The sequence below is a fragment of the Oncorhynchus gorbuscha genome, linkage group LG11 (assembly GCF_021184085.1).
Source record: "Oncorhynchus gorbuscha isolate QuinsamMale2020 ecotype Even-year linkage group LG11, OgorEven_v1.0, whole genome shotgun sequence".
Taxonomy (NCBI): domain Eukaryota; kingdom Metazoa; phylum Chordata; class Actinopteri; order Salmoniformes; family Salmonidae; genus Oncorhynchus; species Oncorhynchus gorbuscha.
Window position 1 is genome coordinate 19179218 of NC_060183.1, and position 27117 is coordinate 19206334.

Consider the following 27117-nt stretch of genomic DNA (forward strand, 5'->3'; position numbering starts at 1 on the left):
TACGTTCATTATACTGTATCACACTGTTCTCTATGTTCATTATACTGTATCACACTGTTCTCTACGTCCATTATACTGTTTCACACTGTTCTCTACGTTCATAATACTATCACACTGTTCTCATTATACTGTATCACACTGTTCTCTACGTTCATTATACTGTATCACACTGTTCTCTACATTCATTATACTGTATCACACTGTTCTCTACATTCATTATACTGTATCACACTGTTCTCTACGTCCATTATACTGTTTAACTGTTCTCTACGTTCATAACACTATCACACTGTTCTCTACGTTCATTATACTGTATCACACTGTTCTCTACGTTCAGTATACTGTATCACACTGTTCTCTACGTTCATTATACTGTTTCACTGTACTCTACGTTCATTATACTGTATCACACTGTTCTCTACATTCATAACACTATCACACTGTTCTCTACGTTCATTATACTGTATCACACTGTTCTCTACGTTCATAACACTATCACACTGTTCTCTACGTTCATTATACTGTATCACACTGTTCTCTATGTTCATTATACTGTATCACACTGTTCTCTACATTCATTATACTGTATCACACTGTTCTCTACGTTCATTATACTGTATCACACTGTTCTCTACGTTCATTATACTGTATCACACTGTTCTCTACGTTCATTATACTGTATCACACTGTTCTCTACGTTCATTACACTGTTCACACTGTTCTCTACTGTTCATTATACTGTATCACACTGTTCTCTACATTCATTATACTGTATCACACTGTTCTCTACGTTCATTATACTGTATCACACTGTTCTCTACGTTCATTATACTGTATCACACTGTTCTCTACGTTCATAACACTATCACACTGTTCTCTGTTCATTATACTGTATCACACTGTTCTCTATGTTCATTATACTGTTTCACACTGTTCTGTTCATTACACTGTATCACACTGTTCTCTACGTTCATTATACTGTATCACACTGTTCTCTATGTTCATTATACTGTATCACACTGTTCTCTCACACTGTTTCATTATACTGTATCACACTGTTCTCTACGTTCATTATACTGTATCACACTGTTCTCTACGTTCATTATACTGTATCACACTGTTCTCTACGTTCATTATACTGTATCACACTGTTCTCTACGTTCATTATACTGTATCACACTGTTCTCTACATTCATTATACTGTATCACACTGTTCTCTACGTTCATTATACTGTATCACACTGTTCTCACTGTTCTATCACACTGTTCTCTACGTTCATTATACTGTATCACACTGTTCTCTATGTTCATTATACTGTTTCACACTGTTCATTATATCACACTGTTCTCTCACACGTTCATTATACTGTATCACACTGTTCTCTACGTTCATTATACTGTATCACACTGTTCTCTACATTCATTATACTGTATCACACTGTTCTCTACATTCATTATACTGTATCACACTGTTCTCACACTGTTCATTATACTGTATCACACTGTTCTCTACGTTCATTATACTGTATCACACTGTTCTCTACGTTCATTATACTGTATCACACTGTTCTCTACGTTCATTATACTGTATCACACTGTTCTCTACGTTCATTATACTGTATCACACTGTTCTCTACATTCATTATACTGTTCTCTACGTTATCACACTGTTCTCTACGTTCATTATACTGTATCACACTGTTCTCTACGTTCATTATACTGTATCACACTGTTCTCTACGTTCATTATACTGTATCACACTGTTCTCTACGTTCATTATACTGTATCACACTGTTCTCTACGTTCATTATACTGTATCACACTGTTCTCTACATTCATTATACTGTATCACACTGTTCTCTACGTTCATTATACTGTATCACACTGTTCTCTACGTTCATTATACTGTATCACACTGTTCTCTATGTTCATTATTATACTGTATCACACTGTTCTCTACATTCATTATACTGTATCACACTGTTCTCTACGTTCATTATACTGTATCACACTGTTCTCTACGTTCATAACACTATCACACTGTTCTCTACGTTCATTATACTGTATCACACTGTTCTCTACATTCATTATACTGTATCACACTGTTCTCTACATTCATTATACTGTATCACACTGTTCTCTACATTCATTATACTGTATCACACTGTTCTCTACATTCATTATACTGTATCACACTGTTCTCTACGTTCATTATACTGTATCACTGTTCTCTACGTTCATTATACTGTATCACACTGTTCTCTACGTTCATTATCACACTGTTCTCTACGTCCATTATACTGTATCACACTGTTCTCTACGTTCATAACACTATCACACTGTTCTCTGTTCATTATACTGTATCACACTGTTCTCTACGTTCATTATACTGTATCACACTGTTCTCTACGTTCATTATACTGTATCACACTGTTCTCTACATTCATTATACTGTATCACACTTTCATTATACTGTATCACACTGTTCTCTACGTTCATTATACTGTATCACACTGTTCTCTACATTCATTATACTGTATCACACTGTTCTCTACATTCATTATACTGTATCACACTGTTCTCTACGTTCATTATACTGTTCACACTGTTCTCTACATTCATTATACACTATCACACTGTTCTCTACGTTCATTATACTGTATCACACTGTTCTCTACGTTCATTATACTGTATCACACTGTTCTCTACGTTCATTATACTGTATCACACTGTTCTCTACGTTCATTATACTGTTTCACTGTTCTCTACGTTCATTATACTGTATCACACTGTTCTCTACGTTCATAACACTATCACACTGTTCTCTACGTTCATTATACTGTATCACACTGTTCTCTATGTTCATTATACTGTTTCACACTGTTCTCTACATTCATTATACTGTATCACACTGTTCTCTACATTCATTATACTGTATCACACTGTTCTCTATGTTCATTATACTGTATCACACTGTTCTCTGTTCATAACACTATCACACTGTTCTCTTCATTATACTGTATCACACTGTTCTCTGTTCATTATACACTATCACACTGTTCTCTACGTTCATTATACTGTATCACACTGTTCTCTATGTTCATTATACTTTATCGCACTGTTCTCTACGTCCATTATACTGTTTCACACTGTTCTCTACGTTCATAACACTATCACACTGTTCTCTACGTTCAAAACATTATACTGTTCTCTGTTCATTATACTGTATCACACTGTTCTCTACATTCATTATACTGTATCACACTGTTCTCTACATTCATTATACTGTATCACACTGTTCTCTGTTCATTATACTGTTCACACTGTTCTCTACGTTCATATACTGTATCACACTGTTCTCTACGTTCATTATACTGTATCACACTGTTCTCTACGTTCATTATACTGTATCACACTGTTCTCTACGTTCATTATACTGTTTCACTGTTCTCTACGTTCATTATACTGTATCACACTGTTCTCTACATTCATTATACACTATCACACTGTTCTCTACGTTCATTATACTGTATCACACTGTTCTCTATGTTCATTATCACACTGTTTCACACACTGTTCATTATACTGTATCACACTGTTCTCTACGTTCATAACTGTATCACACTGTTCTCTCGTTCATTATACTGTATCACACTGTTCTCTATGTTCATTATACTGTTTCACACTGTTCTTACATTCATTATACTGTATCACACTGTTCTCTACATTCATTATACTGTATCACACTGTTCTCTACTATGTTCATTATACTGTATCACACTGTTCTCTACGTTCATTATACTGTATCACACTGTTCTCTACGTTCATATACTGTATCACACTGTTTCTCATTATACTTCATTATACTGTATCACACTGTTCTCTACGTTCATTATACTGTATCACACTGTTCTCTACATTCATTATACTGTATCACACTGTTCTCTATGTTCATTATACTATCACACTGTTCTCTACATTCATAACACTATCACACTGTTCTCTGTTCATTATACTGTATCACACTGTTCTCTATGTTCATTATACTGTTTCACACTGTTCATTATACTGTATCACACTGTTCTCTACGTCCATTATACTGTATCACACTGTTCTCTACGTTCATTATACTGTATCACACTGTTCTCTACGTTCATTATACTGTATCACACTGTTCTGTTCATTATACTGTATCACACTGTTCTCTACGTTCATTATACTGTATCACACTGTTCTCTACATTCATTATACTGTATCACACTGTTCTCTACATTCATTATACTGTATCACACTGTTCTCTACGTTCATTATACTGTATCACACTGTTCTCTACGTTCATTATACTGTTTCACTGTTCTCTATCATCACAACACTGTATCACACTGTTTCTCTATCACACTGTTCATTATACTGTATCACACTGTTCTCTACGTTCATTATACTGTATCACACTGTTCTCTACGTTCATTATACTATATCACACTGTTCTCTACGTTCATTATACTGTATCACACTGTTCTCTACATTCATTATACTGTATCACACTGTTCTCTACATTCATTATACTGTATCACACTGTTCTCTACATTCATTATACTGTATCACACTGTTCTCTGCGTTCATTATACTGTTTCACTGTTCTCTACTTTCATAACACTATCACACTGTTCTCTACGTTCATTATACTGTATCACACTGTTCTCTACGTTCATTATACTGTATCACACTGTTCTCTATGTTCACTGTTCTCTACGTTCATTATACTATATCACACTGTTCTCTACGTTCATTATACTGTATCACACTGTTCTCTACATTCATAACACTATCACACTGTTCTCTACATTCATTATACTGTATCACACTGTTCTCTACGTTCATTATACTGTTTCACTGCTCTCTGTGTTCATTATACTGTATCACACTGTTCTCTACGTTCATTATACTGTATCACACTGTTCTCTACGTTCATTATACTGTATCACACTGTTCTCTACGTTCATTATACTGTATCACACTGTTCTCTATGTTCATTATACTGTATCACACTGTTCTCTACATTCATTATACTGTATCACTGTTCTCTACGTTCATTATACTGTATCACACTGTTCTCTACGTTCATAACACTATCACACTGTTCTCTGCGTTCATTATACTGTATCACACTGTTCTCTATGTTCATTATACTGTATCACACTGTTCTCTACGTTTATTATACTGTATCACACTGTTCTCTACATTCATTATACTGTATCACTGTTCTCTATGTTCATTATACTGTATCACACTGTTCTCTACGTTCATAACACTATCACACTGTTCTCTATGTTCATTATACTGTTTCACACTGTTCATTATACTGTATCACACTGTTCTCTGTTCATTATACTGTATCACACTGTTCTCTACATTCATTATACTTATCACACTGTTCTCTACATTCATTCACTGTATCACACTGTTCTCTACGTCCATTATACTGTTTCACTGTTCATAACACTATCACACTGTTCTCTACGTTCATTATACTGTATCACACTGTTCTCTACATTCATTATACTGTATCACACTGTTCTCTACGTTCATTATACTGTATCACACTGTTCTCTACGTTCATTATACTCTATCACTGTTCTCTATGTTCATTATACTGTATCACACTGTTCTCTACGTTCATAACACTATCACACTGTTCTCTACGTCCATTATACCATATCACACTGTTCTCTACGTTCATAACACTATCCCACTGTTCTCTATGTTCATTATACTGTATCACACTGTTCTCTATGTTCATTATACTGTTTCACACTGTTCATTACACTGTATCACACTGTTCTCTACGTTCATTATACTGTATCACACTGTTCTCTACATTCATTATACTGTATCACACTGTTCTCTACGTTCATCATACTGTATCACACTGTTCTCTACGTTCATCATACTGTATCACACTGTTCTCTACGTTCATTATACTGTATCACACTGTTCTCTACGTTCATTAAACTGTATCACACTGTTCTCTACATTCATTATACTGTATCACACTGTTCTCTATGTCCATTATACTGTTTCACTGTTCTCTACATTCATAACACTATCACACTGTTCTCTACGTTCATTATACTGTATCACACTGTTCTCTATGTTCATTATACTGTTTCACACTGTTCATTATACTGTATCACACTGTTCTCTACGTCCATTATACTGTTTCACACTGTTCTCTACGTTCATAACACTATAACACTGTTCTCTACGTTCATTATACTGTATCACACTGTTCTCTACATTCATTATACTGTATCACACTGTTCTCTACATTCATTATACTGTATCACACTATTCTCTACATTCATTATACTGTATCACACTGTTCTCTGCGTTCATTATACTGTTTCACTGTTCTCTACTTTCATAACACTATCACACTGTTCTCTATGTTCATTATACTGTATCACACTGTTCTCTACGTTCATTATACTGTATCACACTGTTCTCTACGTTCATTATACTGTATCACACGGTTCTCTATGTTCATTATACTATATCACACTGTTCTCTACATTCATTATACTGTATCACACTGTTCTCTACATTCATAACACTATCACACTGTTCTCTACATTCATTATACTGTATCACACTGTTCTCTACGTTCATTATACTGTTTCACTGCTCTCTGTGTTCATTATACTGTATCACACTGTTCTCTACGTTCATAACACTATCACACTGTTCTCTACGTTCATTATACTGTATCACACTGTTCTCTACGTTCATTATACTGTATCACACTGTTCTCTATGTTCATTATACTGTATCACACTGTTCTCTACATTCATTATACTGTATCACTGTTCTCTACATTCATAACACTATCACACTGTTCTCTACGTTTATTATACTGTATCACACTGTTCTCTACGTTTATTATACTGTATCACACTGTTCTCTACGTTTATTATACTGTATCACACTGTTCTCTACGTCCATTATACTGTTTCACTGTTCTCTACGTTCATTATACTGTATCACACTGTTCTCTACATTCATTATACTGTATCACACTGTTCTCTACGTTCATTATACTGTATCACACTGTTCTCTACGTTCATTATACTGTATCACACTGTTCTCTACATTCATTATACTGTATCACACTGTTCTCTACATTCATTATACTGTATCACACTGTTCTCTACGTTCATTATACTGTATCACACTGTTCTCTACATTCATTATACTGTATCACTGTTCTCTACGTTCATTATACTGTATCACACTGTTCTCTACATTCATTATACTGTTTCACTGTTCTCTACGTTCATAACACTATCACACTGTTCTCTACGTTCATTATACTGTATCACACTGTTCTCTACGTTTATTATACTGTATCACACTGTTCTCTACGTTTATTATACTGTATCACACTGTTCTCTACGTCCATTATACTGTTTCACTGTTCTCTACGTTCATTATACTGTATCACACTGTTCTCTACGTTCATTATACTGTATCACACTGTTCTCTACGTTCATTATACTGTATCACACTGTTCTCTACGTTCATTATACTGTATCACACTGTTCTCTACATTCATTATACTGTATCACACTGTTCTCTACATTCATTATACTGTATCACACTGTTCTCTACGTCCATTATACTGTTTCACTGTTCTCTACGTTCATAACACTATCACACTGTTCTCTACGTTCATTATACTGTATCACACTGTTCTCTACGTTTATTATACTGTATCACACTGTTCTCTACGTTTATTATACTGTATCACACTGTTCTCTACGTTCATTATACTGTATCACACTGTTCTCTACGTTCGTTAAACTGTATCACACTGTTCTCTATGTTCATTATACTGTTTCACACTGTTCATTATACTGTATCACACTGTTCTCTACGTCCATTATACTGTTTCACACTGTTCATAACACTATCACTCTGTTCTCTACGTTCATTATACTGTATCACACTGTTCTCTACATTCATTATACTGTATCACACTGTTCTCTTCGTTCATTATACTGTATCACACTGTTCTCTACATTCATTATACTGTATCACACTGTTCTCTACGTTCATTATACTGTATCGCACTGTTCTCTACGTTCATTATACTGTATCACACTGTTCATTATACTGTATCACACTGTTCTCTACATTCATTATACTGTATCACACTGTTCTCTACATTCATTATACTGTATCACACTGTTCTCTACGTTCATTATACTGTATCACACTGTTCTCTACATTCATTATACTGTATCACACTGTTCTCTACATTCATTATACTGTATCACACTGTTCTCTACGTCCAATATACTGTATCACACTGTTCTCTACGTTCATAACACTGTTCGCTACATTCATTATACTGTATCACGCATACTGGACTGCAAATCTTATCAAGTATCAACTTCATCATTCGCTTAATATCTTTGTGAAGAAGATATTTTAGTGAAGAAGCACCCTGTGGTGGAACTACATTCTGCAGATGGCTGTAAGGGAGTGAGTGACTTTCTCACTAGTCCTGGGAGAGAGAATTCTGTCTGGTTTTGGATGCGACAGGATGAACACAGATGGGTTCAACAGCTTGCAGGCATTGTGGGAGCATTTGAAAAACGAATTCCTCCATTTGTTTACTTGATATTTTCATGTTCACTCGTTAGTAGCGTAATTGATGGATTTGGGCCAACGGATGCCCTGGCACTGCCCAAAATGGAAAGGGCGCAAGTCACTATGTACTTAGCACTAATGGTTCTCCCGAGGACAACATGATGCCTGTGTGTGTCTATGATGCCTATAAAAAAATCCTTGGAGTTGGTGATATCATTGACCAGTATGGTGTCAAACATATGGCCTGTGGGGTGGTTTGAGTAAAAAAATATATATAATAATAACAAACTCAATATACTTTAAAATGACTAAAACCTCTCGGGACCTTGTTGAAGACCGGATGTGGCCCCCGGGCAAAATGAGTGAGACACCCCTGGTCTAGATAGAAAATACCTGAACTCCATATTGGTAAAGGGGTGATTTCCAAATCAAAACAATTTAAATAATTTATACATTTCTAGGGTAAAGCCACGTGGTTTCTAGGCCCATCAAAACTTACACAAGGTTTCAAGTACAGGGTGATTTCTGGCACTATTGAACATTTATCTGTCTTACTTCACATCCTCAGGCATGACATTTAGCAAATGATATATTCTCAACACCTCTATGAACAAGTTCAAGCTTCTATTAAAGGCCTAAACCGGAGTGGGAGCCATCTTTATCCAGTGGTTCGCAGGAAGTGACAGCGTCCATGACCAGCAGTCTGAAAGCATCCACTGCTGCAGTTCTGACAGTCATTTTGAATGAGCTTTATTTAAAAAGGTATGTGAGACGAGTGAACGCTCCCTGAAGATCAGTGAACACAGAGCACTGTTCTGACAGATCAGCCCAGCACTGGCTCTCTGCCCAGCTCGAGATACTGGATGTGAGAATGCGAGAAAACATACTGAACACACACACATACTTTCACTTCTTCTCTACATCTGCATTAGACTTGACGACAAATACAACACAGTCTAACTGGTGTAAACACAACAATCATGCGTCTTCTCAAGTAGGTAAATGTTTACCTCCTTAGTCCCTGACATTACTAAGAAATGCTCCATTTTCCCCAAACTGAACTGTTGTCCCCTCCAGCAGTAAACACTACTTGTCTGTGTCTCATTCCAGTGGTGTATCAGAGAGGAGCCCACCTCACCACCTTCCCATCAGCAAGCCTCACAGCAGGAGGCAGAGGAAAATCTGTCAGCGATCTGCTGCTGGAGAACCAGAGAAAGTCATCTTCACATTAGAGGTAGACCGATTAACCTGTTGAGTGTAGGGGGCAGTATTTTGATGTTTGGATGAAAAACGTACCCAAATGAAACGGCCTATTTATCAGGCCCAGAATCTAGAGTATGCATATAATTAGGATAGAAAACACTCTAAAGTTTCCTAAACTGTCAAAATATTGTCTGTAATTATAACAGAACTGATATTGCAGGCATAAACCTCAGGAAAATCCAACCCGGAAGTTCTGTTTTTCCTGAAAGCCCTCTGTTCCATAGCCTGCCTTCGCTCCATTTATAGGGATATCAACAAGATTCCTTTTGCTATGGCTTCCCCATGGTGGGAACAGTCTTTCAACATAGCTTCAGGCTTTTATTTTGAAGAATTAGCGAGAAAGATCACATTGCGTCTGTCACGTTCTGACCTTTATTTCCTTTGTTTTGTCGTTATTTAGTATGGTCAGGGCGTGAGTTGGGGTGGGCAGTCTGTTTGTTTTTCTATGATTTTGGGATTTCTATGTTTCGGCCTAGTATGGTTCTCAATCAGAGGCAGGTGTCATTAGTTGTCTCTGATTGAGAATCATACTTAGGTAGCCTGGGTTTCGCTGTTTGTTGGTGGGTGATTGTCTATGTTAGTTGCTTGTGTCAGCCCAGTTCTCATTATAGCTTCACGGTCGTTATTCGTTTATTGTTTTGTGTAGTTTGTATTCAGTGTTCAGTGCTTTCTTTAATTATTAAAATCATCATGAACACATACCACGCTGCAATTTGGTCCGCTCGTTACGACGATCGTGACAGCGTCATTGTATGGCTGGGTGCTAGCAGCGTTTTGCATGCGCAACAGCTTGGAGCAGACATTTTCTTTCCTCTCCTATTGAAGAAGCTACAGTCCCAGTTCAAATATTATCGATTATATATGTAAAAACTGTCAAACGATTGATTATAAAAAACGTTTGACATGTTTCTACGAACTTTACAGAAACTATTTGGAATTTTCGTCTGCCCAGTCTGTGGATTTCTGACCATAACGCGCCAACCAAATGGAGGTATTTTGGATATAAAAATAATCTTTATGGAACAAAAGGAACATTTATTGTGTAACTGGAAGTCTCGTGAGTGCAAACATCCAAAGATCATCAAAGGTAAGCGATTCATTTAATTGTTTTTCTGACTTTTGTGACCAATCTACTTGGCTGCCAGCTGTTTGTAATGTTTTGTCAACTGAGAGAGATGTCCTTACATAAACGCTTGGTATGCTTTTGCCGAAAAGCTTTTTTTAAATCTGACATGCCAGGTGGATTAACAACAAGCTAAGCTGTGCTTTGCTATATTGCACTTGTGATTTCATGAAAATTAAATATTTTTAGTAATTTAATTTGAATTTGTCGGTCTGCAATTCTGCGGACATTGACGAAAATGATCCCGGTAATGGGATGGGTGCATCAAGAAGTTAATCGAAATGGCCGATTAATTAGGGCCGATTTCAAGTTTTCATAACAATCGGAAATCTGTATTTTTGGGCAGATCTGGCCAATTTTTAAATATTTTTTACACCTTTATTTCATCTTTATTTAACTAGGCAATTCAGTTAAGAACACATTCTTATTTTCAATGACAGCCTAGGAACGGTGGGTTAACTGCCTTGTTCAGGGGCAGAACGACAAATTTTCACCTTGTCAGCTCAGGGATTTAATTTTGCAACCTTACAGTTCACTAGTCCAACGCTCTAACCACCTGCTTCTCATTGCACTCCACGAGGAGCCTGCCTGTTACGGGAATGCGGTAGAAGCCAAGGTAAGTTGATAGCTAGCTAGCATTAAACTTATCTTATAAAAAACAATCAATCAATCATAATCACAAGTTAAACTAGTAATATCATCAACCATGTTTAGTTATATATCGTGTCCTGCTTTGCATATAACCGGTTCGGTGCGTATCATTGCTCCAATGTGTACCTAACCATGAACATCAATGCCTTTCTTAAAATCAATACACAGAAGTATATATTTTTAAACCTGCATATTTAGCTAAAAGAAATCCAGGTTAGCAGGCAATATTATTTTTTAATTTTAATTTTTAATTTTACTAGGCAAGTCAGTTAAGAACAAATTCTTATTTTCAATGACGGCCTCGGAACAGTGGGTTAACTGCCTGTTCAGGGGCAGAACGACAGATTTGTACCTTGTCATCTCGGGGATTTGAACTTGCACCCTTTCGGTTACTAGTCCAACGCTCTAACCACTAGGCTACCCTGCCGGTGCAGGTGTAATTGTGTCACTTCTCTTGTGTTCATTACACGCAGAGTCAGTGTATATGCAACAGTTTGGGCTGCCTAATTTGCCAGAATTTTACGTAATTATGACATAACATTGAAGGTTGTGCAATGTAACAGGAATATTTAGACTAATGGATGGCACCCCTTAGATGAAATACGGAACGGTTCCGTATTTCACTGAAAAAAATAAACGTCTTGTTTTTGAGATGATAGTTTCCGGATTTGACCATATTAATGACCTAAGGCTTGTATTTCAGTGTGTTATTATGTTATAACTAAGTCTATGATTTGATAGAGCAGTCTGACTGAGCGGTGGTAGGCACCAGCAGGCTCGTAAGCATTCATTCAAAAGCACTTTTTTGTGTTTTGCCAGCAGCTCTTCGTTGTGCATCAAGCATTGAGCTGTTTGACTTCAAGCCTATCAACTCCCGAGATTAGGCTGGTGTAACCGATGTGAAATGGCTAGCTAGTTAGCGGGGTGCGCGCTAATAGCATTTCAAAAGTCACTCGCTCTGACACTCGGAGTGGTTGTTCCCCTTGCTCTGCATGGGTAATGCTAATTCGAGTGTGGCTGTTGTCGTTGTGTTCCTGCTTCGAGCCCAGGGAGGAGTGAGGAGAGGGACGGAAGCTATACTGTTACACTGACAATACTAAAGTGCCTATAAGAACATCCAATAGTCAAAGGTTAATGAAATACAAATGGTATAGAGAGAAATAGTCCTATAATTCCTATAATAACTACAACCTAAAACTTTTTGCCTGGGAATATTGAAGACTCATGTTGAAAGGAACCACCGGCTTTCATATGTTCTCATGTTCTGAGCAAGGAACTTAAACATTAGCTTTCTTACATGGCACATATTGCACTTTTACTTTCTCCTCCAACACTTTGTTTTTGCATTATTTAAACCAAATTGAACATGTTTCATTATTTATTTGAGGCTAAATTGATTTTATTGATGTATTATATTAAGTTAAAGTAAGTGTTCATTCAGTATTGTTGTAATTGTTGTTACAAATAACAAAACAAAACAAAAAACTTGGCCGATTAATTGGTATCTGCTATTTTGGGCCTCCAATAATCGGTGTCGGTGTTGAAAAATCATAATTGGTCGACCTCTACTTCACACACACACACACGCACACACACACATAAATATCAATCACACACACAAAGCTTGATTAACAATCACCAGGCAATGTGTACCAATGGAGGAGATAAAATGTAGCCAGGGTACTGTATGGTGCTCCTAAACACACACACAACTTACCATGAGCGTCACGGTAGTAGGCGTGTGTGACGCTGCGGAATCTTTCTTGCCCAGCAGTGTCCCAGATCTGAGTAGGAAGACATATGACATCATCATCATCCCTCTCCCACTCTATAATGACTGTTCTCACTCATCAATGGGCCTACAGCCGCTACCAGCAGCTCAATTAATGAACTTTTAGGAATAGAGGATCTGAGATATGAATCATGTACATTAAATGCATTTTTCTCTCTGGGAAAAAGCCCATTTATAGTAACAATGACTATAATCCACTTTAAATTCACAACGGCAACACCAAGCACTGCTCCTGTGTACAGTCCTGAAGGGTTGGCTGAGGACACACCTGATTGGCAATGAGCACTTGTTCTCTCTCAAATACACCTTTACAGTTGTTGGTTAGCTAGCTAGCAAATTGTAGCCATATTAGCATTGATGTGAAATCAGTCAAAACACTTCAACACAAGACATGGTATGAAGAACAAGATGAAATGAGTCACTTACGATTCCCCATGTGGCAGTTTCTTGCTATTGTTGGTAGCTATCTGACCATTCAGAATCACAACAACTCACAGACTTCTGCTCCATTGAAGCGTGCACATCATTTCCGTGATGTCAACTAACCCATCTATATGTATTTGTATCCGTTTGATATTTTAAGTAGAAATTGTGCACAAATATTGCATTTTAAAAGTTATATTAAATGAAGTGACCTTTAATATAGACCACATTGAAAATTCAATAAATCAGATTTTTTATTTAAATAAAGACTTGCTAAAGTGCCAAAATTCCGCATTTTGACATGTCCCTCTATGCATCATTATCTGTACTTTACTATTTACTCCACACTGCCCTTTCCCACCTGGACAAAAGGAACAACTACGTGAGAATGCTGTTCATTGACCACAGCTCAGAGTTAAACACCATAGTGCCCTCAAAGCTCATCACAAAGCCAAGGACCCTGGGACTAAACACATCCCTATGTGACTGGATCCTGAACTTCCTGATGGGTAAGGGTAGGCAACAACACATCTGCCACGCTGACCCTCAACACGGGGGCCCCTCAGGGGTGCGTGCTTAGCCCCCTCCTGTACTTCCTGTTCACACACGACTGCATGGCCAAGCATAACTCCAACACCATCATTAAGTTTGCCGATGACATAACGGCCTGATCACCAACAATGAGACAGCCTATAGGGAGGAGGTACTTTACTTTATTTAGTTAATATTTTCTTAACTATTATTTTTCTTAAAACTGCATTGTTGTTTAAGAGCTTGTAAGTAAGCATTTCACAGTAAGGACTACACCTTTCGTGACAAATACAATTTCATTTGATTTGATCAGTGTTACCCTCTGCCCTTCCAATGGCACGCTATTTCTCTCTCACACTATCCCTCTATCCATCTATCCATCTGGGCCTGGTTTCCCAAAAGCATCTTCAGGTTACGTTCATCATTAGAACCTTTGCAGGCGCATCCGTTAGATCCCAGAGGCTGTTTCTTGAAACCCTCATTACTAAAGTTGCTCTTGAAAAGGCTTGTTTTTTTGTTTTACTTGCCTCACACTTTAACCCCCCCCCTCCCCCCAACTATCACTGACTTTACTGATAGCGACTTTATTGAGGAAAAATGTACTTACCATGATAGAGATATATGGTAGTCTCACCTAGCTATCTTAAGGTGAATGCACTAACTGTAAGTTGCTCTGGATAAAAGCATCTGCTAACTGACTAAAATGTTAAATGTAATGAGAGACTGAGTGAGGGTATGAATACTAAATGTAGAGAGAAGGGAAGGCAAGGCAGATGACACACAGACACACAGGCGTGGACACAGACACACACTTAGACATGCAAACATGTAAGTATATACACCCACACACAAGTGAACAGGCACACAGACACACATACACCCAGACATTGCATTGCAGTCTATCATGATTACCTACTTTCAAAATACCAATCACCTTCAGTGTCTTTTATGCGAAATCAGACACCAGGAGTCATTCAAGTGTGATTGGTGTCTTTGAACTAAGCAATGGACACATACATCTTCTATCTTCTATACCAGCATTACAGATGTAGGACTTTCCTGCAATGCAGGACATTTAAAACATGTAGTGTATTTGAGGTTTAAAAAGGCTTCTGAAGTTTGTCATTTCCACTGACAATTCAGACTTAACTTTCCCTTACGAAAAATGGATCAACCCCGAACAAACGTTTATTAATTATAATCCACATAAGAAATTACGTTTCCTCTTGCTGCAGGAGATCTTTTTCTGCTGTGGCAAACTGACGTATATTAAAATCCTACATCTGCATGATTACACAACACTGATAAGAGTGTGTGTCTGACAAACAGAACAGAATAATCCTAATGGACAGTGTAATATCTACAGAGAGTCTTCAGGCAACGTCCCAAATAGCACTCAATTTCCTTTATAGTACACTACTTTTGACCAGAACCCTATCGGTCTTGGTCAAAAGTAGTGCACTAAATAGGGAATAGGATGCGATTTGGGACAATGTCTTCAGTCTGGAACCCAGCGGGGCTAATCGACTGTTAGAGATAAACGATGGACTTCATTAAAGCCTCATTTAAAGTTGACGTCATCCTACCTCTGTCTATCTGGAGATGGAGACGTATGCAGAGTATTTACATAGAGAGGACAATGCTGGAACAGCAGAATATTGGCACCTGCTAACTCTGACAGAGATTTGGCACACACCCACACACACCCACACACACACACACAGAGAGAGACAGACGCACAAACACACAATATTCAAGAACGAACATGAAATGAAAATGCGTAAAGGTAAAAAAAAAGAAGCTATTTGTCTTACCTGCAGTTTGACCTTCAGCGCATCAATGTTCAACACTTTATTCTGAAAGATAAAAGGACAGAAAAAAATCATATGTTTTCAAACAGAAAAACATTGAACAGAACAGAATATGTCCTTTGGTTCAGATGGAGCTCTTGGCAAAACAAGGACAACATTTGGATTACTGTTCAAAGGAAGTGATGCTTATATAACAGTATGAAGATCCTTACTTGTGATGAAGATGTTATGAAGTGAAAGATTCTTGGAAGTATTTCCTTTTATTTACATGCTCAGGTGTGTACGTGCCCCCCTCACCCCACCTGGTTGACTTTGATCACTGCTATCACCAGTATAACTGTACTGGCTCAGACCGTACGGCTCACAGTCACACTGCTGCCTGGCTGTTACACAGTGTTTCATCACCTCAGCCATGGGTAAGCAGTTTTGGCCAACACTGCTATGATAAACACACGTCGGCATGTGAGCACACACACACACAAGCATGCAGGCACGGGTACACACAAGCACGCAGGCGTGGGTACACACATATCATGATGTTGTGCATTCACACACACACTCTCACACACAGAGTGAGTTACAGGGCATTGGGGGGGGGGGGGGGGGTCACAGTCAAGGCTACCACATTGTGTCTTGATCATTTGGTTGGGCCTGTATGGGGCAGGTTACAGTGTCCTGTAGCAGACAGACAATCACACCTAAATGACCAGGTGTTAATGTTACTGCTCTGCTGTTAAACTGTCTCCATTGGGATATGACTGTTTTACAGTTACCGGGAGACTGTATGGAGCAGCTGTTCCACAGCACAATGATAGGACTGGCCACCCCACATAGCCTGGCACCAAGACAGCATTGCATGAGCTGTATTCCGCCATAAGCAAACAAGAAAACGCTCAACCAGAGGCGGTGCTCCTAGTAGCCGGGGACTTTAATGCAGGGAAACTTAAAACAGTTTAACCTAATTTCTATCAACATGTTAAACGTGCAACCACAGGAAAAAGAACTCTGGACAACCTATACTCCACACACAGAGATGCATACAAAGCTCTCCCTCGCCCCCCATTTAGCAAATCTGACGATAATTATATCCTCCTGATTACAAGCAAAAATTCAAACAGAAAGCACCAATGACTAAATTTTTTAAAAGTGGTCAGATGACGCAGATGCTAAGCTACAGGACTGTTTTGCTAGCACAGACTGGAATATGTTCCGGGATTTTTCCTATGGCATTGAGGAGTACACCACATCTGTCATTGACTTCATCAATAAGTGCATCGATGACATCATCCCCACAGTGACCGTACGTACAAACCCCAATCAGAAACCATGGATTACAGGCAGCATCCACACTGAGCTAATGGCTAGAGCTGCAGTATTCAAGTACCGGGACTCTAGCCCAGAAGCTTATAACAAATCCCACTATGCTCTCCGACGACCCATCAAACAGGCAAAGCGTCAATACAGGACTAAGATCAAGTCGTACTACACCGGCTCTGATGCTCGTCAGATGTGGCAGGGCCTGCAAACCATTACAGACTACAAAGGGAAGCACAGCCGAGAGCCGCCCAGTGACACGAGCCTACCAGACGAGCTAAACTACCTCTATGCTCGCTTCGAGGCAAATAACACTGAAACAAGCATGAGAGCAGCAGCTGTACCGGAAGACTGTGTGATCATGCTCTCCACATCTGATGTGAGTAAGACAAGACAGCCTATAGGGAGGAGGTAAGAGACCTGGCCATGTGGTGCTAGGACAACAACCTCTCCCTCAAAGTGATCAAGACAAAGGAGATGATTGTGGACTACAGGAAAAAGGGGACAGAGCACGCCCCCATTCTCATCAACGGGGCTGCAGTGGAGCAGGTTGAGTGCTTCAAGTTCCTTGGTGTCCACATTACCAACAAACTAACATGGTCCAAGCACACCATGACAGTCGTGAAGCGGGCATGACAAAACCTATTCCCCCTCAGGAGACTGAAAAAATTTGTCATGGGTCCTCAGATCCTCAAAAGGTTCTACAGCTGCACCATCGGCCTCCGACCGCAAGGCACTACAGAGAGTAGTGCAAATGGACCAGTACATCACTGGTGCCAAACTTCCTGCCGTATAGGACCTCCGTACAAGGTGGTATCAGAGGAAGGCCCTGAAAATTGTCAAAGACTCCAGCCACCCTAGTCATAAACTGTTCTCTCTGCTACCTCACGGCAAGCAGTACCGGAGTGCCAAGTCTAGGTCCAAGAGGCTTCTAAACAGCTTCTACCCCCAAGACATAAGAGTTCTGAACATCTAGTCAAATGGCTACCCAGACTATTCACATTGCCCCCACCCCTCAACTCTCCACACCACTGCCACTCTTTGTTGTCACCTATGCATAGTCACTTTAATTAAGTCTACCTACGACTTGAGATTTTTGAGGACGGATAATGGCGGACGGAAGACAGGGTGGTGCGGTGCCGCGTCTCATACGAATGCTGTTATTTTATCTAAAACATCAGGTGTACGCCGACCCCAGCTAAGTAACTCATGCAAAGTGTTAAAGCGCAATTATGTGTTTTATCTCCAGTACTTTGCCATGATTGTCAGTTATGTAGCTGCTCTACTGATAATCTCAGTTCGTCCTTGCTGGGATGACACAATAAATCTACTGCCGGAGAATACTAACACCAAACACATTGGTTCACCGTTCCACGGGAGTGGACAGTACACAGCATACCATAATGTTCTGAATAATGACCAAGTCTACCTCGCTCCCTATTCCACTGAACCACTTAGGCATAACAAACACAAGTCCAACATTTATCGGAAACGGTTAAACTACCTGTTCACTACCCTGCTGTTCTCCGGGGATGTGCAACTCAATCCTGGGCCTAACATCACCGAGCCAGCGATACTCACCCGAGTGGAAAGCAGTGAATGGCCTCACCCACTGATCGTCGCCGCTGTGGAAGTGGGTGAGTGCTATGGTCCCATGGTTTCTCTCGACTCACCCGGCTCCAGGATGGATTTTCACTCTTCAAACATACCCAAGTTTCTATATGGGATCCCTGACTCTGCTTCTGGTACGCAAGCTGTTTTAATTAGTTCCCTCCATCCAGTGCAGGCAGGAGTGATTGTTAATTGCTCTACCGAACTACCCCTAATCAAAACGAAACAAAACGACCTAATCCCAGCCGTCAGAAAACACCGAAAATGTAACTTATTTCAATGTGTCAATCACTCTCGAGTCGTCTGGGACCAACAAGCTAAGCCCAAGGGACTACTAGGTGGGCACATGAACATTCTTAGTGTCATTCCAAAAAGTGATCAAATTCAACATCTACTCACAGACTCCAACCTTGACTTCCTCTGCCTCTCAGAGACATGGCTCCATAAAAACACTCCATATGCTGCTTTGATTGTGACTGGATACAATGTTTTCAGGAAAGACAGGATTGAAGGAAGAGGAGGGGGTGTGATGATTTACATTAAAGAACATATCCGATGTAAACAAATTGAGTGGTCATGTGATAATGAACTAGAATGTATCGGCCTGAACGTTACACTGTCTCCCCAAATGTCTTTTACCCTTATTGGAATGTATAGGCCACCTAACACCAAAAGTGTGTTTTTTGATCAGTTTAATAACATGCTTAGGGAATGTGATTTTGGGAAAGAGGTCATCTTAATGGGAGATTTTAATATTAATTATGAAGACAAGTCTTGTAGGAAAACCCTCAAACAGATCACTAATACCTTTGACCTTACACAGCTAGTTAAAGGGCCAACCAGGGTGACTTGTTGCTCTAAAACACAGATTGATTTGGTGTTCAGTAATAAACCAGAGAGAGTAACTAAATCATTCAATATGGTTACTGGGCTATCTGATCATAATCTGACACTTATAGCCAGAAAGCTGTCTAAAAGCAGGTTTAACCTCTCTACTGTTAGAAATCCGGATCAACTAAGAATACCTAAGAGTGAATTCAACTATTTAGAAAACGCAATTAAGGGAATTAACTGGAATGATCTCGTCCTATACAGACGTGGAAGCTGATGGTCAGGTTTTATGTATCCACAATCCCAACTACAATAAATGGTTTCCTAAAGAAAATCAAATCCAAACCTGGCCAAAAGAGCACTCTTCCTTGGCTAAATGGAGAAATCTGGAAATTGATGAAAGAACGAGATTATGCTCTAGAAATAGCCCTAACATCCAAATTAGAGCATGACAGAAGTAGGTTTACCATGTTGAGAAATAAGGTGATGAAAGAAATCAGACAGGCCAAGGCAAACTTTTTTTATTAACATAATTGGTGAAGTAAAGGGAAATTCTAAATTGATCTGGGAGAATCTAAAAAAGTTACAAGGAAAGACCATAGTAACACTGAAAAAAGACTAGAAATCATGGTGAATAACAATCTAACACAGGATGCAGTCAAAATAGCAATAGCCTTCAATTCCTACTTTATTGACTCTGTCAGGGTACTGACACAGAACCCCTCCACTGGTTTCTTGGGCTCAGTGCTAGTAAATGATGCTCAAACTGTCTTCATCATAAGGGAGGTTTCTGAGTCAAAGGTGAACAAGGTGATTAGCTCACTAAAGAACTCTAAAGCCATATATGTGTTTGGGCTGGACTCTACCTTTCTTAATTAAAAACTACAAAGAGTCACTCATTGGCCCCATTACTAAGGTCACCAACACATCTATGGTCTGGGGGTATTTCCAAGGGTATGGAATTGGTTCATAATAACGGCCATCTTTAAATCGGGCGACCCTGCTGACGTGAGTAACTACAGGCCCGTTAGTATAATGGGAACCTATCTCTCTGATTTGGTCCTGCCGTACATACCTACACGTACGCTACTGTCATGTTTTGTCTTATATTGTCTTGTCATTTTGCTTTTTCTTCTGTTCGTTTTCCCCCTGCTGGTCTTTTTAGGTTCGTTCCCTTTTTTTCTCTCTCCCTTCCTCTCTCTCTTCTCTCTATCGTTCCGTTCCTGCTCCCAGCTGTTCCTATTCCCCTAATCAACCATTTAGTCTTTCCACACCTGTTCCCTATCTTTTCCCCTGATTAGAGTCCCTATTTCTCCCCTTGTTTTCCGTTTCTGTCCTGTCGGATCCTTGTATATTGTTCACCGTGCTGTGTCTTTGTATCGCCCTGTCGTGTCGTGTTTCCCTCAGATGCTGCGTGGTGAGCAGGTGTCTGAGTCTGCTACGGTCAAGTGCCTTCCCGAGGCAACCTACAGTTTATGATCGAGTCTCCAGTCTGTTCTTGTCATTACGAGTGGAATTGTTTTTTATGCTTTATTTACCGCTCCGATTTGTCTAGGAGTATTGCATATTTCCTTTACTGGATTAAAGACTCTGTTTTCGCCAAGTCGCTTTTGGGTCCTCATTCACCTGCATAACAGAAGGATCCGACCAAAGAATGGACCCAGCGACTACAGACGCTCGTAACACTGCCGTCGAGATCCAAGGAGCCATGCTCGGCAGACACGAGCAGGAATTGTCTGCTGCTCGTCATGCCGTGGAGAACCTGGCCGCTCAGGTTTCCGACCTCTCTGGACAGTTCCAGAGTCTTCGTCTCGTGCCACCTGTTACTTCCTGGTCTGCCGAGCCTCCGGAACCTAGGGTTAATAACCCACCTTGTTACTCCGGGCAGCCCACGGAGTGCCGCTCCTTTCTCACCCAGTGTGATATTGTGTTCTCTCTCCAACCCAACACATACTCTAGAGAGAGAGCTCGGGTTGCTTACGTCATATCACTCCTTACTGGCCGGGCTCGAGAGTGGGGCACAGCTATCTGGGAGGCAAGGGCTGATTGTTCTAACTATTACCAGAACTTTAAAGAGGAGATGATTCGGGTTTTTGACCGTTCAGTTTTTGGTAGGGAGGCTTCTAGGGCCCTGGCTTCCCTATGCCAAGGTGATCGGTCCATAACGGATTACTCTATAGAGTTTCGCACTCTTGCTGCCTCTAGTGACTGGAACGAGCCGGCGCTGCTCGCTCGTTTTCTGGAGGGACTCCACGCAGTGGTCAAAGATGAGATTCTCTCCCGGGAGGTTCCTTCCAGTGTGGACTCTTTGATTGCTCTCGCCATCCGCATAGAACGACGGGTAGATCTTCGTCACCAAGCTTGTGGAAGAGAGCTCGCGTCAACGGTGTTTCCCTGCTCCGCATCGCAACCATCTCCCTCCTCTGGCTCAGAGACTGAGCCCATGCAGCTGGGAGGTATTCGCATCTCGACTAAGGAGAGGGAACGGAGGATCACCAACCGCCTGTGCCTCTATTGCGGACTTGCTGGACATTTTGTCAATTCATGTCTAGTAAAAGCCAGAGCTCATCAGTAAGCGGAGGGCTACTGGTGAGCGCTACTACTCAGGTCTCTCCATCTAGATCCTGTACTACTATGTCGGTCCATCTACGCTGGACCGGTTCGGGTGCTACATGCAGTGCCTTGATAGACTCTGGGGCTGAGGGTTGTTTCATGGACGAAGCATGGGCTCGGAAACATGACATTCCTTTCAGACAGTTAGACAAGCCTACGCCCATGTTCGCATTAGATGGTAGTCATCTTCCCAGTATCAGATTTGAGACACTACCTTTAACCCTCACAGTATCTGGTAACCACAGTGAGACTATTTCTTTTTTGCTCACCGTTTACACCTGTTGTTTTGGGTCATCCCTGGCTAGTATGTCATAATCCTTCTATTAATTGGTCTAGTAATTCTATCCTATCCTGGAACGTTTCTTGTCATGTGAAGTGTTTAATGTCTGCCATCCCTCCCGTTTCTTCTGTCCCCACTTCTCAGGAGGAACCTGGCGATTTGACAGGAGTGCCGGAGGAATATCATGATCTGCGCACGGTCTTCAGTCGGTCCCGAGCCAACTCCCTTCCTCCTCACCGGTCGTATGATTGTAGTATTGATCTCCTTCCGGGGACCACTCCTCCTCGGGGTAGACTATACTCTCTGTCGGCTCCCGAACGTAAGGCTCTCGAGGATTATTTGTCTGTGTCTCTTGACGCCGGTACCATAGTGCCTTCTTCCTCTCCGGCCGGGCGGGGTTTTTTTTGTTAAGAAAAAGGACGGTACTCTGCGCCCCTGCGTGGATTATCGAGGGCTGAATGACATAACGGTTAAGAATCGTTATCCGCTTCCCCTTATGTCATCAGCCTTCGAGATTCTGCAGGGAGCCAGGTGCTTTACTAAGTTGGACCTTCGTAACGCTTACCATCTCGTGCGCATCAGAGAGGGGGACGAGTGGAAAACGGCGTTTAACACTCCGTTAGGGCATTTTGAGTACCGGGTTCTGCCGTTTGGTCTCGCCAATGCGCCAGCTGTTTTTCAGGCATTAGTTAATGATGTTCTGAGAGACATGCTGAACATCTTTGTTTTTGTCTACCTTGACGATATCCTGATTTTTTCACCGTCACTCGAGATTCATGTTCAGCACGTTCGACGTGTTCTCCAGCGCCTTTTAGAGAATTGTCTCTACGTGAAGGCTGAGAAGTGCTCTTTTCATGTCTCCTCCGTTACTTTTCTCGGTTCTGTTATTTCCGCTGAAGGCATTCAGATGGATTCCGCTAAGGTCCAAGCTGTCAGTGAGTGGCCCGTTCCAAGGTCACGTGTCGAGTTGCAGCGCTTTCTAGGTTTCGCTAATTTCTATCGGCGTTTCATTCGTAATTTCGGTCAAGTTGCTGCCCCTCTCACAGCTCTTACTTCTGTCAAGACGTGTTTTAAGTGGTCCGGTTCCGCCCAGGGAGCTTTTGATCTTCTCAAAGAACGTTTTACGTCCGCTCCTATCCTCGTTACTCCTGACGTCACTAGACAATTCATTGTCGAGGTTGACGCTTCAGAGGTAGGCGTGGGAGCCATTCTATCCCAGCGCTTCCAGTCTGACGATAAGGTTCATCCTTGCGCTTATTTTTCTCATCGCCTGTCGCCATCTGAACGCAACTATGATGTGGGTAACCGCGAACTGCTCGCCATCCGCTTAGCCCTAGGCGAATGGCGACAGTGGTTGGAGGGGCGACCGTTCCTTTTGTCGTTTGGACAGACCATAAGAACCTTGAGTACATCCGTTCTGCCAAACGACTTAATGCTCGTCAAGCTCGTTGGGCGTTGTTTTTCGCTCGTTTCGAGTTTGTGATTTCTTACCGTCCGGGTAGCAAGAACACCAAGCCTGATGCCTTATCCCGTCTTTTTAGTTCTTCTGTGGCTTCTACTGATCCCGAGGGGATTCTTCCTTATGGGCGTGTTGTCGGGTTGACAGTCTGGGGAATTGAAAGACAGGTTAAGCAAGCACTCACGCACACTGTGTCGCCGCGCGCTTGTCCTAGTAACCTTCCTTTCCTTCCTGTTTCTACTCGTCTGGCTGTTCTTCAGTGGGCTCACTCTGCCAAGTTAGCTGGTCATCCCGGCGTTCGAGGCACTCTTGCTTCTATTCGCCAGCGCTTTTGGTGGCCGACTCAGGAGCGTGACACGCGCCGTTTCGTGGCTGCTTGTTCGGACTGCGCGCAGACTAAGTCAGGTACCTCTCCTCCTGCCGGTCGTCTCAGACCGCTTCCCATTCCTTCTCGACCATGGTCTCACATCGCCCTAGACTTCATTACCGGTCTGCCTTTGTCTGCGGGGAAGACTGTGATTCTTACGGTTGTCGATAGGTTCTCTAAGGCGGCACATTTCATTCCCCTCGCTAAACTTCCTTCCGCTAAGGAGACGGCACAAATCATCATCGAGAATGTGTTCAGAATTCATGGCCTCCCGTTAGACGCCGTTTCAGACAGAGGCCCGCAATTCACGTCACAGTTTTGGAGGGAGTTCTGTCGTTTGATTGGTGCGTCCGTCAGTCTCTCTTCCGGGTTTCATCCCCAGTCTAACGGTCAAGCAGAGAGGGCCAATCAGACGATTGGTCGCATACTACGCAGCCTTTCTTTCAGAAACTCTGCGTCTTGGGCAGAACAGCTCCCCTGGGCAGAATACGCTCACAACTCGCTTCCTTCGTCTGCTACCGGGTTATCTCCGTTTCAGAGTAGTCTGGGTTACCAGCCTCCTCTGTTCTCATCCCAGCTTGCCGAGTCCAGCGTTCCCTCCGCTCAAGCGTTTGTCCAACGTTGTGAGCGCACCTGGAGGAGGGTGAGGTCTGCACTTTGCCGTTACAGGGCACAGACTGTGAGAGCCGCCAATAAACGTAGGATTAAGAGTCCAAGGTATTGTTGCGGCCAGAGAGTGTGGCTTTCCACTCGCAACCTTCCTCTTACGACAGATTCTCGTAAGTTGACTCCGCGGTTCATTGGTCCGTTCCGTGTCTCCCAGGTCGTCAATCCTGTCGCTGTGCGACTGCTTCTTCCGCGACATCTTCGTCGCGTCCATCCTGTCTTCCATGTCTCCTGTGTCAAGCCCTTTCTTCGCACCCCCGTTCGTCTTCCCTCCCCCTCCCGTCCTTGTCGAGAGCGCACCTATTTACAAGGTACGTAGGATCATGGACATGCGTTCTCGGGGACGGGGTCACCAATACTTAGTGGATTGGGAGGGTTACGGTCCTGAGGAGAGGAGTTGGGTTCCATCTCGGGACGTGCTGGACCGTTCACTGATTGATGATTTCCTCCGTTGCCGCCAGGATTCCTCCTCGAGTGCGCCAGGAGGCGCTCGGTGAGTGGGGGGGTACTGTCATGTTTTGTCTTATATTGTCTTGTCATTTTGCTTTTCCTTCTGTTCGTTTTCCCCCTGCTGGTCTTTTTAGGTTCGTTCCCTTTTTTTTCTCTCTCCCTTCCTCTCTCTCTTCTCTCTATCGTTCCGTTCCTGCTCCCAGCTGTTCCTATTCCCCTAATCAACCATTTAGTCTTTCCACACCTGTTCCCTATCTTTTCCCCTGATTAGAGTCCCTATTTCTCCCCTTGTTTTCCGTTTCTGTCCTGTCGGATCCTTGTATATTGTTCACCGTGCTGTGTCTTTGTATCGCCCTGTCGTGTCGTGTTTCCCTCAGATGCTGCGTGGTGAGCAGGTGTCTGAGTCTGCTACGGTCAAGTGCCTTCCCGAGGCAACCTACAGTTTATGATCGAGTCTCCAGTCTGTTCTCGTCATTACGAGTGGAATTGTTTTTTATGCTTTATTTACCGCTCCGATTTGTCTAGGAGTATTGCATATTTCCTTTACTGGATTAAAGACTCTGTTTTCGCCAAGTCGCTTTTGGGTCCTCATTCACCTGCATAACAGCTACGGTCACAAGACGCATGCCTCCTAATTGTCCCTAGAATTTCTAAGCAAACAGCTGGAGGCAGGGCTTTCTCCTATAGAGCTCCATTTTTATGGAATGGTCTGCATACCCATGTGAGAGACGCAGACTCGGTCTCAACCTTGAAATCAAATCCAAATCCAAAATGTTATTTGTCACATACATATTCACATACACATGGTAAGCAGATGTTAATGTGAGTGTAGCGAAATGCTTGTGCTTCTAGTTCCGACAATGCAGTAATAACCAACAAGTAATCTAATTAACCATTCCAAAACTACTGTCTTATACACAGTGTAAGGGGATAAAGAATATGTACATAAGGATATATGAATGAGTGATGGTACAGAGCAGCATAGGCAAGATACAGTAGATGGTATCGAGTACAGTATATACATATGAGATGAGTATGTAACAAAGTGGCATAGTTAAAGTGGCTAGTGATACATGTATTACACAAGGATGCAGTCGATGATATAGAGTACAGTATATACGTATGCATATGAGATGAATAATGTAGGGTAAGTAACATTACATAAGGTAGCATTGTTTAAAGTGGCTAGTGATATATTTACATCATTTCCCATCAATTCCCATTATTAAAATGGCTGGAGTTGAGTCAGTGTCAGTGTCAGTGTGTTGGCAGCAGCCACT

General features: G+C 41.3%; 1 protein-coding gene across 1 annotated transcript in view; it reads right to left on the minus strand.

Annotated features, from left to right (window-relative positions):
* LOC124048219 (ras-related protein Rab-26-like) overlaps positions 1-27117 on the minus strand; it is a 210179-nt gene that overhangs the window by 126156 nt on the left and 56906 nt on the right. The window contains exons 3-4 of the mRNA XM_046368775.1: positions 16250-16291; positions 13407-13473 (exon numbers count right to left, since the gene is read on the minus strand). Of these exons, the coding sequence (XP_046224731.1) occupies positions 13407-13473; positions 16250-16291 (109 nt within the window). The remainder of the gene's footprint in view (positions 1-13406; positions 13474-16249; positions 16292-27117) is intronic.